This window comes from Simochromis diagramma, unplaced genomic scaffold, assembly GCF_900408965.1.
Source record: "Simochromis diagramma unplaced genomic scaffold, fSimDia1.1 OVJJ01000603.1, whole genome shotgun sequence".
Lineage (NCBI taxonomy): Eukaryota > Metazoa > Chordata > Actinopteri > Cichliformes > Cichlidae > Simochromis > Simochromis diagramma.
In genome coordinates this window covers 15,464,494-15,478,136 of record NW_024387414.1, presented here as the reverse complement: position 1 = coordinate 15,478,136, position 13,643 = coordinate 15,464,494, and the positions used below count along the sequence as shown (strand labels likewise).

Genomic DNA, 13,643 nt, shown 5'->3' with positions numbered 1-13,643 from the left:
TACTGTTATTGTTGTTGTCGTCATTTTAATGTTTCTCTGAAATGGGTCTCTTGTAAATGAAACATTGAGTCTCAATGGGAAAGTTGTCTTTATGAAATATATACGCAAGCTATTGCAAATAATTGACATCTGAGAGCCTATTAGTATGAAAAGACTAATTTATATCCTCTTATCATTTCAAGGTTCCTATACAAGAAAGACAGAAACCAAACAGTGAACTAGGACACTCCTGACTTACACAGCAGTTGATATCACTTCAGGCCTGTTTTTCTATTCAAACCAAAGCATTCATAACATAATGCCAAAAGTAATTTGTCTCACTGTTTTGTTTTGTTTTTTATTGCATGCCAAAGATTATCAGAAGCCCAGATCTTTTTCCTGCATAAACAAAAGACATTACATCTACTTTGCATCTTATACACAGCCCTGTAAGAGAACCCCCATTAGCCTCTGGCATGGCATTCACCAACTTCTGTCATTACCTTTCTTTACTTAATCTACATGTACACATAATATCAATCTTTAAATGTTTGCTTTTGCCTTTGTTTTCTGTAACATAATATATTTAATCCTCTTAACTTTTAAATCCAAAGATCCACCCTGCATTCTTGCAGGGTGGATCTTTGTTCACAAAGACACTATTTTTAAAACTTGATTTAAAGTCTTTTTTTCCCCACATCTTACATATTTTTCAGTGGCACCAGGAAGATGAGCAGTTAGCTTGTAGTCTGTTAGTAAACACTGCAGGGTCACATTTTTAAAATTTTTCACAGTCTATGGTATGTGCCTTCTAAATACACAGGATGTTGTGCAGTAGGGAGACATTTCCTTGTTTTGCTTGAGAAAAGACATTTTTAAACTAATTATGCTGGGATGGATACAGAGTACAAGACTGCACTGAACTAATACCGAACCCATTAAAAAAATGAAAAAACAAATACAATCTTGTCATTCATATCTGTACTCACCTATAGTACCGAGACTGGAGGTACGTGGAACACACTGCTTTGGACACGTGACTGGCTGAGCCAAAGTCTATCACCTTCACCCTGTAGGGTTGCCTCACTGGGTCCACCAGCATTATGTTCTCTGGTTTAAGATCTGCATGAATCAGACCCATGCTTTTTAACTTTTTCAGAGCTGTAGCTACCTGTTGTAGCACAGGTCTGATCACTTTCAGGGGCAGTGGGCTGAACTTATTTTGCTTCAGGAAATCATACAGGTTCCGTTCAAGCATCTCAAATACCAGGCAGGTGTGACTGCGGTGCTGAAAGCATTCAAAGGCTCGCACCAGGTTGTGCTCATCTGCATTCTCTCCACTCAGACGAGCAAGGATGCCAACTTCAATTTGACCCTGCCTTGCATATGAAGGGTGATTTTTCAGGATCTTGACAGCCACTACCTCACCTGTGCCCCTCTTCCAGCACTTCACTACCTGACCAAATGTGCCACGTCCCAAGAAATCCAGCACTTCATAAGTATTCTTCATGGAACAGAGGACTTCATGCTGCACAACCTGATAGTCTCCATCCACTCCTCCCGTCCCTCCTGCTGCCCCTACAGCCCCATGCCCTACACCCTGTTTGGAGGGGCCCGCTCCAGCCCCCACAGCCGCTGGGGCTGTCATGGCTGCGTTCCCCACAGTCGTCGTTTGCAACATGGCAGGCAACATTGACAGTTCCTCCACAATCTGCATGGTGCTCCTTCGGTTATCCAGCTCCTCACTTTTACGTTTCAGCCCACATCGCTGAGAGCTGTCAGCTGAGTTCAAACCTCCACAGTTCTCTTCTCTGTCGCCCTCTTCCTCTTCACCTCCCTCACCACCCTCTCCCCTTCCTCCTCCTCCTGCCCCTGTTGCTCCACTGCTGCTCCCACTTGCTATGTCTGTCTGCTGCTGTTGTTGCTCCTTGTCCTGTGACTGGACAACCCCTGCTTCTCTTTGCTGCTGGGCCACAAATGGGCCTGGTGCTCCACCACCTCTTTTACCGGGCTGTTGTCTCTGTACACCACGCACCACGACCGTCTGCACCGGGTACTCTTGTCTTCCACGCACTTTCAGGCCCACTGCCAAGTCTCGGTTCACAAACGAGTGGGCTTGTTTCGTTGGATGCACAATGCCAAAGGTTCTGCTGTTCAGAAAAGTCCGTGGGTGTGCCCTCTCATGGTACACACAGCTGCTGGGCTCAACTTTGAGTTTCTTCACACTGCTAAAGGCACTTGTCTGGGTTTGATAAACGTGTGGTGGGTAGACCAAGACTTGTGAGGCCATACCTGTGGAGAACAAAGAATAGAAAGAATTTAATTAGATCCACAGCAAATAATGTTGTCCATTTTTGTCATGTTACCACAAAAAAGAGCAATTAAGCACACTTGAACTCAGCTTTAGAATCTGTCAAAAAAAAGAAAAAGAAAATACATGCCAAATTTCCCAGAGCATTTTTCTCTTTGCTTGGTCAAGAGCTAGACTAACTTACTTTGAGTGCACAAAAACTGACCTATGGCACCAGTCTAATTTTGCTGTTGTCTCACCCCTCCTTGATGACACTGCAATGAGTTGTTCACCACTAACAACAACCCACCCATGACCACATCCACATATGTTATACGGTTCAGAGAAAGATTGTTGTAGTGGACGACATCAGAACACCTTCACCGTTCTGCACTATCTGCTGCAATCCCACCAACACCTCCACATAGCAGATGACTAACTTCTCAAAGGTTTGCCGGACCTTTTCCTGCCATTTCCATGCATCCTACTGCAGGTCTCTAGGCAACCAATGGAGAGGGAGCGAGTTTGAGAGACAGATAAACATAAGAATAAAGTTATATAGCAACATCAATCCCACATGTCCAATTGTCTAAGAGTGGCTTATTCTTTTTTTCCCCCCATCATTTGTGCATGTTTGTGAGTGAGGGTAAAGCACTTAGAACTCACAGAAACCTGCATAGTTAAAATATTCTGAAACTAAACTATGTGGAAAAAGCAACAAAGAGTAAAAAGTATAACAAATTTCAGAATTCTGGTTACCTCTAACATGCTGCACCCCCATGACCTACTTTCATGTTGGACCACATTCATTGAGATGCATGCTTCTGGACTCCAAAGACTTTAATACTTCTATTGACACTACATTTAAAAGAAGCATGTTCATCTAAATACAAAATTGGACAAATATTATTAAATGCTCTAAATGCTAAACAGGAGCACTGTTACTCTTAATGTCTTATCTCCAACTAACTAAAAAAGATCAATCAAAAAACAAGAAGTGTACACAGCTTAGACAGGTATGGGCTGTTTGGTCCCTCTGTAATGTCTCCTTAAATAAATATCCCTGATGGAAAGCCCACTTGTGTTGTTGTGATAACACTAGCACTGTGCGCCATCCCTCTGACTCTATTCTGAGCAACGCGATAAGGTCAACCTATTCTGTTGGCAGCTCTCTGCACAATCACAACTTGTGTTTCTATTTGGTGGGACCATTTACCGTCTTTTTAGTAAGAAGCACTTCATCATATTTATCCCAAATAGGGCTCAAAAGAAAAAAAAGAAAGAAAAAGATAAAAACAATAAGAGTCCAAAAAGCAAGTGTACAGCTTATTGCACCAGCATGCATCTGCTCTTATATAACTATCATTAGCTTACAGCTTTAAGTGTTTAAGGTATGTGCTAACTAAAAATAAAGACAAGATGATAGTTTATTAAATTTTAATGAAATTTGCAGATTGTTTCGGTGGAGTTTAATAAACTCAGCCATCTACTCCTTGCTATCTAAAATATAACAGGACACTGGAGTATATTCTCGAGCATCTCACACTTCTGATAATCAGTTGTCTGCTTGATGTTTATTCAGCTGTGTAAAAACTATAACTTTAATCTCAGCCAAACCGATTTACTCAGGAACAAATAAAATACTGAAAAAAGCCAAACAATGAAATTTTTAAGTTATCTAAGTGACTTATATATCATGTTTAACCCGAGTAGCGATAGACGGCGGTGGGTTTGAAAACGATTTGCTGGGAGTCCGGTGTTCTCACGGGCTCTAGTGAGCCTTGAACCCCGGTTAGCTATCGAGCTGGTGGGTAACAGACGCCTCCGAAAACGTCAGAGCACTTTTGAAAATATGTGGTGTCTTGATAAACTAAGCAGATATTTGAGGTTTACACAGCTACATTCTCGCCTGAAAATATGTTAAACGTTTATTTTGTGACCCAGAAAGAATAATAAGAGTAATATTAAAACTAACTAGCTGCCGCCATTGTTGGAAACAACAACATTCATAGCAGGGCCACGCTATGAATTCTGGGATAGGTTGGGCCAAAGTATACACCCGACCCATCCTTCAAATCTGGGGAAATGAAGGCCGCATTTGTCGGCCACATTTGTTGGCGTCTTTGAATTTGGACAGTCTTAGTCGTGTCGCTGTAACGTAATCGGGGGCTTAATGTTGTTAACGCAATTTAAAGTATCCCAGGTGAGACCTCCAAGACTCACTTTAGCACGTGCAAAAATACTATATTATTTTTTCTCTATTCATCAACCACACTAGGTCTATATTTTATTTGCTTTTACACATATACTGATCTGTCCCAGATACGCAGGTTAGTTTATTTACAATTACTGTTTCAGGGTTGTTTCTGCACACAGGGCTCAAGTTTCCAGGGGGTCAAAAGCACAAGTGACACACCCAAACTAACTGCAAGATACTTGAAGTTCAAACTCAAGACTAATGTCAATTTATGAACACTTTCTATTAGTCACCTGTGTAACCAAATACTTCCCAACACAATGAAAAAAATGCATTGGTAGATCAATTCTTACTCTTATCGAACCCATCTTTGAGCTCCATTTTTATGAATCCTGTACAGAAGTGGACAACATTACAAAAGGATGACCTCCGTGTTTCCACTGTTTGTTTAACAACTATGCAAGTAATCCAAATGTAACCACATGCAACCACTAAACATACAATGTAGCGATTCACAGCAAAAAACAAAAAACACCACTGACATTTCTGAGACCATTATTCAGTCAAGTTTTACACCGTTTAGCCAGCATGATCACAATATTCTTCCTGACCCTCATATGAAATACTTATACTTTCAGTTTCAGCTTTGTGCATTGTGATTCGAGACATTAATTGATGGGAGTCCCAAGACAGGAGACAGCACTTGGAGCCCAACTGAACAATTAGGATGTCTGGATTTGGATGTGAGCTTCCAGTAATTTCAATCTAGAACTTGATTTCAAAGGAAACTAAGATTGATTTAATTTGGATGCCTACAAAATTACAATCACTATATAAAGTAAATTGGAGGAGCATACCACAAGGCTGTAAAAGCAGACAGCCTTAGTTGTCAAGGCTAATGATCTAAGGCAAGAAATGGCAGCTGCTGCTATTATTACCATCTGAATCCAGATACTCCCCTGGTCAGCTGTGACGCTCCTCCTGTGGCATTACATTACATCCTTCAAAGCTGCAGAACCTTTTCAGCAAGCATGAGCTGCTAAGTAATTGCTCACATTTAAACTTTTGACCCTGAGCTACTCAAAATTAAATGGAAAAGAAAATAAACACTAGACAGCTGGCCAAAAGGAACAAATGGTACTGACTGAAGTCATAATAGGTGAGATGACAGATTAAGACCCTCAGTGTTTTGCAGAAGATAACAACATGACAATTTTTTTAAATTTCAGATTTTGTATATGAAGGCTATACAAGCACTAATCTTCTTTCACAAACCCTGTGTTCACTTAAACGTAAATTTAAACATTTGTTTTACTATGAATGCCATCCAACATGATGTTCATCAATATTTTTTTTTACACAGCTATCATTTCCTCTCCTGAGTATTATTTTTATTCTTTATAATCAGATAAGAACAGAAATGGTACAGCTTAACATCGAGTGACACTAATGACTTTTTTTTTTTTTTTTTTTTAAATAATGATGCAGCTTAGGACACCTCAACAATCATGTAAACATAAAGTGCTGCAGGAAGAGAATTGGGAAATATACACGCTATTTGTGGCCGTGCACACACCATTAGCAACAATAACAGCATAAATTCTTCTGTGCTTTAAAAATGTTGTATTGGTGGAGTTTAATAAACTCGGCCATCTGCTTCTTGCTATCTAAAATATAACAGGACACTGGAGTATATTCTCGAGCATCTCACACTTCTGATAATCAGTTGTCTGCTTGACGTTTATTCAGCTGTGTAAAAACTATAACTTTAATCTCAGCCAAACCGATTTACTAAGGAACAAATAAAATACTGAAAAAACCCAAACAATGAAATTTTTAAGTTATCTAAGTGACTTATATATATCATGTTTAACCTGAGTAGCGAAAGACGGCGGTGGGTTTGAAAACGATTTGCTGGGAGTCCGGTGTTCTCACGGGCTCTAGTGAGCCTTGAACCCCGGCTAGCTATCGAGCTGGTGGGTAACAGACGTCTCCAAAAACGTCGGAGCACTTTTGAAAATATGTGGTGTCTTGATAAACTGAGCAGATATTTGAGGTTTACACAGCTAAATTCTCGCCTGAAAATATGTTAAACATTTATTTTGTGACCCAGAAAGAATAATAAGAGTAATATTAAAACTAACTAGCTGGCGCCATTGTTGGAAATTGAGCAGGGCCGCGCTATGAATTCTGGGATAGGTTGGGCCATGAAGTATACACCCGACCCATCCTTCAAATCTGGGGAAATGAAGGCCGCATTTGTCTGAGTCTTCGAATTTGGACAGTCTTCATTGTGGCGCTGTAACGTAATCTGCCTACAAATGCGGGCACAGGAGGATCCGATTCCTGAATTTGGACACAGCTACGACACCGGACACTGCTTCTTCTTCTTCGAGGTTTAACGGCAGCTGGCATCCTTGCACATGCAGTGCTGCCATCTTCTGTTTCAGTCCATTATTACACTCTAAAATCCTACTACTTATTCCTGCGTCTTTTGGGATCTCACAAAGCTTCAAACGACACGTCGACTATATTAGTCGTCGACGATTTTAATAGTTGAGGTAATCGTGACTAGTCGACTAATCGTTGCAACCCTAATAGCAATGCCATGGATTTGCGTTCCCTAGGGCACACAACAATGAGACAAGTTTGGATAAGACACGATGAACGCATTTCACCACTTTAGACAAAAAACACACCAACAAGTACAACCAGGCTATGACAGAGGAGATGCTAGCAGCTGATGATGTGCGACCCAAATATAAACAAATATAACGGCACTCAATACAACAGAGAGACCAAGCAGTGGCTGACAATTACTGATGCAATTACACAGAGGAAAAAAATAGAGCTTTAAGTAGCGTTAAGCTTTACCCACAATCTAAAATAGCAAATATTTTTTAGTTTTATTATTATTAAGTATTATTATTATTATTATTATTATTATTACTATTACTACTACTATTATTATTATTATTATTATTATTAAGTACAGGCTTCTGGCAAGTTAAAAGGATAATTATTTTAATTACTTTATATTGTTATATAATTGTTATAAGTGTTAAGCAGTCTTTTTATGCACTTACTTAAAATTTCTAATAAATTAAAAAAAAAAAAAAAAGTTCAGTAATTTTGTTCCCTATATTGTCACAAATTTTCTTAAAAATTGCAATATAATTTTAGGACTATATCGCCGACCTCTAGTGTGGCTGTTTGTCATATAGTATATCAAAACATCATTCCCACATTCTGTTAGGAAGCTCTGCTTACTGTACCAAAATCAAAACAAACAAACAACCAAAAAAAAAAAAAAATCCGTAAAACAGAAGTCCTTTTATATATAAATATTTGACTAAATCAACTACAGTTTTTAAACAAAACTGAACCATATAAACTTTTTATTCCAGTGGGGAACAGTGTAACACCAAGCATAAACACCAGTCCTCTTCAAAACACACGATTCAAGTCTGATGACTAATAACAGATAATAATTATACTTATTATTAATTGGCAGAAAGTGGTAACATTTAATCCCTTGTGTCTTTTTTCTCCATCTTGATCTACCGATGTTTAAACAACAGTGTTGCTTAAAAAATTTTTTCAAGTAGTTGCATTTCTTGTCAGATGTGCTACCGGCAGTTGTAACAAAATAATTTCCCAAATATTAGATAAATAAAGTATTTCTTATTCTTAAGACCAACTTTAAAGAACAAACTCGTTATGGCTACTTTTTACCAAACAGGACCCAGAATATGAATGTTTATGCATGAAACAAAAACCGACTTGTTCTCATCAGATGATGAAGGTAAATACAGATGGTCATTGTGGAAATAAAAACACCTACTTTGAACCAACCCAACTTTCTGCTTTTGCCATGTAAGCTTGAGAATTAAACAGTCATTGCTGTTTTAGATTGCAGGCCTACAGCCTCACAGCACAGTGTGGTGCTGTGTCTCGTGAACTTGATCTTGTATGCTCATTAGATAAAAAGCCTCTCTATTTCCTAAAGCATGTGACCTCATGATTTTTCAACTGTGAACTTATGACTATCATTTAGCAGTCTTCTTGTTGAAATAGCTCCAGTTAGTAGGCAATGCGCAGTATAGTTAACTATTACAATGAAGAGATTAATTATGGTGTCAATTACAGAGCAATCCCCCTCCAAAAAAGAATAATAAAATAAAGTTAAAACTCAAAGTTAAAATGGGCCACATACAACTACAAGAGCTAATCAGGTTTACTCAAGACAATGTCTGTCAAAAGCACTGCAGCATTTTCAAAAGTTCAAAACAGCACCGGGTGTATTTTAAATGGGAACTGTGTAAATCTGCAAATAAGGAGCGCACATAATCAGACACACAAGCGTCATAGAAAATCCAGGTGATTTTTCAAAATGAAAGATCCTGTGCAGACGAAACATTTCACTTCTGACAAGATTCTGGTGAAATATGATTCTGCAAAGTACAGAATAACATAATGTACATGACTTACATCATACACAAACACCAGTGTATTCCTGAAGTAGTGCTGGGTTTAAAAAAATAAATAAAAAGCTCAACACAAACATCTGTCTTGAGTCATTGAGTCTGTCTTGTATTCTATACTGCAAATGTAATGGAGTTTGTCTTGTTTTTCCATAATGGAGTGATAATGAGATTTTCCCCATTTTTTCCATTCACTTCATTCATTCTCTTAAAAATTACCCACTGCCTTATTGCATCTTGTGAACTAAGTTACACAACAAAATACTACTGACAAAAATAAGAATTTACTTCTATCAGGTAATCGTTTATCATAGCCACCCACAAGGTCTTACACTCATTAAGCCATTATAGACTAGCAGAGAGTTATTTTACCTCTCCACTTTCTGAACAAAAGCAACTGAAATGTAAATAAAATCCAGGTTTTGACCAGATCACTGGTAATTATCCCCTGTGAGCTGTAATAGATGTTTACTTTTGAGATAACACACAGTTACCACCCAACACTTCTGCAATTCAGTCTACATCACAGCTTCTTCTTGTCATGGTGGTCTCTTACGTACACACTCAATCACTCCGATTTGTTTATGCTGGGAAGCACTAATGTAACAAAGTGTTCTGCAGGTTACCTCTGTGGTGGCCATCTTGTTTTCCCAGTAAAGAGGAGGCCAATTGCAGCTCTTTTATAGGCCAGTCTGAATTGAGAAGGCGTGGTCTTTAGAGTATTTAAAGTGGGCAGGAAATGGATTGGGGGCCATTTTGAGAAGATGCTGTCTGTATGTGCATGATATTGGCAAGAGACAATAAAGCAATTACTTCAGTTAAGATAGAGTGAAGACTGATGTTTCCCTCACCACACCTCTCTGCGTAACAGTTTACTACCTCATGTCTGTACCCACACCTCAAGATAACATCACCCAAGAACCGGTCTTTAAGCTTGCCACAGTGCAAAACAGATAACCAGTTGCCCCAGGTTTAGTAGATATGTGCAGTCATTATTCCCTCACTCACCAACCAAAATTGCTCACTAATACCAATTACTGTAAGGTAAACCACTAGTTATGTTATTTACTGGCCTGACTTTCATCTGTCATTACTGCCATCATTGCCACCCACACCCATGCATTAGTGGCCTTTCTATGCTACTGATAAAGTGAAGAACACAGACATAATCAGCAGACAAGAGTATCGAGGGGAGAAAAAAATTCACAAAAAAATAGCAGTGCAGTGCTGAAGTTTACTCTGAGTGTCACAAGTGCTCACTGGTGGTAACGTCACCAAGGTATTATAATAGGCTGTGAAACTTGAAGACTAGTTTATCTAAGTTACTCATAACCAAATGAGCAACACATTACTGGATAGTCACTTGATGCTATTTACATCAGACAAGTGTTACTGGCAATGTAAAAAGAAAAAGAAAAAAAAAAACTGTAAGGCAGGGAAAGTACATTAGCTTTACAAGCCACAGTCTGGGTATTGAATTTCTCCGAGTTTTAAAAGGAGAAGGAACCTCACTATGGCTGCCGCCACATAAATAGCTGGCTGTTCAAATAATCTTGCCTACAATTACACAACACACTTTAATTTTGCTGGATCACACAAAGGAACTCACTTATACGTCCTAATCTTTATATTTAACACAAAACCACCACAGTCAATGCGGCAAAACACCAAGCAGATCATTACAGATATACTGTATGATTAACTTGATACTTTGGGTTTTTAAACCTTTTTTCTTCCAACGTGTTTATGCCTGCTGACAAAAACAGCTTCATATTTTTGGTCCAGGAAAACGCAAGTCTGGGTGCACTTCAATGAGCTGTTGTTAGTATTCTAACTTGAAGGGGTTTTTTTCTAGATCATCATTACCGAAAAACATAAACGTCTGAAAATGACAGAGACACTTCAAATGCTTCATCACAATTAGACTTCCAGTTAACTACAATTTAACAACACGTGGCACTGCCATACATCTGGTACAAATTTAAACCAAAAAGTATGACTGGGTTGTACATAAGGTCTGCTTATTTTTGCCATGCCTGATTATGATAAAGTGTTAACATTATGCGACAATCTTTGACTAGCATATGTTAGCTGACTCACAGGCGAAACCCAATGTAACCTTAACTAACACAGCACTCACTACTTAAGTCACACGATCCTTATCGTCCATTTAGAGTTAGTTAACATTAGAACAAACGATTGTAGTTTCCAAAGCTAAACGAGTCGACCTTGAGTTAAAAGAAATCAACTGGTCGCCGTGACAACACTGAAAACAGCAAACGCGTCAGTGTTGGCACTCACGCCAATAATTTGCACATAATAACACTGCAGTTTGACTAAAAGAGAAAATTAATTCAGGTTTAACCAATCAAATATCCAAAGTGCTGGGGGAACTACCTGCGCACGAAAGGTACGCTTACATATTGGGTTATAAAGGCAAAAGCTCGCTAGCTAAGTTTGTAGCTAAGTTGTCACTTAGTATTGCGTCACATTTAGACTACCATTTCAAAGGTTAGGCTAAATAAACACCACAGAAAAATAGACTTCCCACCACCCCGCTGCTTACCTTCACATAGAGTCACTATAAGTATAATCCAGGGCTTCTCTGAACATGTTATGGACTTATAAATCCATACCATGTACAGTTCGCCTGCATTGCTGCCATCTTGTCCTAGACGACAGGAAGGGAGAGCTCGCTCTCGGTAACGCCACCATCTCCCACATTTTAAACACTAAATAACTCTTGCATATGAGCTTCCAGAAACACCACACCGAACCCACGTCGTAGCTACACAATTCAAACGCGTCTCCGTCTTCTTTGGGCAGCGTTGCCCATCTCTGTAAAGGGTGTCCGTTACCCTGTCTAGACGCACCGCTCCGCGGGCCTGCCAGCCTCTAACATGTCTCTTTTCTCTAGGAACTGGAAGCGAATGTTTGCGAACTGACGGCATTGGCCAGTCCAGATTAAATGATTACAGAGCAGGTGCAAAGATGGGGGATTCAGTGGTTCGTTTCTGGGAAGTCGGTTAGACAGAAAACAGTACACTACAATGGGGAGCTTTTTTCATAAAAAGAAATAAGGTATACTGAAAATTACTGACAACATACATGATAAAGACAAAGGGGTTGAGAAGGATGAGAGGAACAAAAGAATGAACACAGAGATGTAGCTTACATTTGAAGTATAATAAAACACAGGCAAAGTGTTAATGCAATACTATAGTCCCCTTCGGGTTTTGCCAGGATGAGATGGATTTATAGCTAACATCAATAAATGACAATGTGAAATACAATTTCCAACTTTTGGTTACATATATTCAGAATAATAACAATAAAGTTTGAATTGTTAATGTGATTGCTTCATGATTTGTTCCTCTAGTAAAGTGTCAGCAGCATACTTACTATAGCCTAGTAAACTTAGAAGAAAATAATAAAAATAGAATATGAAAATGTACAATCCATGGCAGCAGCATCCTCTTTTTAGCCACCCTTCTATCATGTGTTCTAAAAATAAGCTAGCTAGTACTTACTCTAGGCTTCACATTGACACAACCCCTAATGCCCCAGATAGAAGGTATTTGCTTAACCGATTGTCCAAGCACATCTTCATTCCACTCCTGACTTTTTTTCTCTTTTATCTTAATTTGTACTGCTCGCCTGATCTGCTGCGAAAAGACCAGCAATAACAGTTTTTTTTTCTAATTCTGATCCTGGAAGAGATATGAAATCTAGATCAATATGATGAAAGGTAGGACTAGTGATGCCAAAAACATACTGACTAGCCTTCAAAGGAAATACAAGCTGAAATCTACTACTCAGACAGGCAGGAGGCACCCAGCTGGCAAAAAAGCTGCCCATAAGCCCCTTGTGTCTGAGTCGACCAGCTATAATGTAATCCACCAAAAGGCATTTGTCTTTGTCAGTCCTCATCTGTCCTCACCCGAGTCACACACAACAAATCACAGAGCCTGCCCGGTCAGCTGGAAAACAGGTGTGAACACCTCTTGTCTAACTTGGTTTATCTTGGGTAAACACAGCTGGGATGATAATGGGGGTAATCAGAAGAACCCACATGTGCAGAAGGCCCCGTATATAAATTCCTTTAGCACTGAAGACCGAACACGGCGTTGCTGTTACTGAAATAGTTTGTATGGACGAAAGAAGAAGAAGAAAAAAAAAAAAGGTAGCAGTCTACTCGTGAACTGGCTCCGTGGTCTTTTGCTTTGGTCTGCTTGGATTTTGCCAGACGGTTATATGAAAGTGCGCGCTCTCGATGGTTATCGTTTGTCTCCCCCTATTGGCCAGTGAGGTGGCCAGCAGTCTGCAGCACAAAACAAGCTTTGTTTTACTGATTGCCATATTTTCTGCAATTTCAGTAAACAACGGATTTTCTTTAATTTATGTATGTATTTTTATCTACACAAAAAGGATTAATAAGCCTAGGGGTCAAGGTACAAGTCAGTATTTGTAAACTGACTGACTACTAGAGGCCGCCTATAGGTCAAAATTGTAACACGGGTTTGCAGTCGCATAGGAATCACCTGAGTGCACATTAGCAGATGCACATCACAGTAAAACATAATTTACAAGGCACATTTAGAATTTCGTGGTATTTTATTTATTTATTTATTTATTTTAAAAAATAATAAACTTGAAGAAATGCAAATAGACTATAGTTTTAATCGTGTAAATC

At 39.0% G+C, this 13,643-nt stretch overlaps 1 protein-coding gene across 2 annotated transcripts in view; it reads right to left on the bottom strand.

Annotated features, from left to right (window-relative positions):
* hipk3b (homeodomain interacting protein kinase 3b) overlaps positions 1-11,877 on the bottom strand; it is a 45,711-nt gene extending 33,834 nt beyond the window's left edge. Inside the window, exons 1-2 of one of the 2 annotated variants that reach the window (XM_040011958.1) lie at positions 11,517-11,877; positions 969-2,271 (exon numbers count right to left, since the gene is read on the bottom strand). In XM_040011958.1, coding sequence (XP_039867892.1) covers positions 969-2,271; positions 11,517-11,589 — 1,376 coding nt within the window. In that variant the 5' untranslated portion in view covers positions 11,590-11,877. The remainder of the gene's footprint in view (positions 1-968; positions 2,272-11,516) is intronic. The other variant, XM_040011957.1, reaches the window with a different exon arrangement.
* Between the last annotated feature and the right edge of the window lie 1,766 nt (positions 11,878-13,643).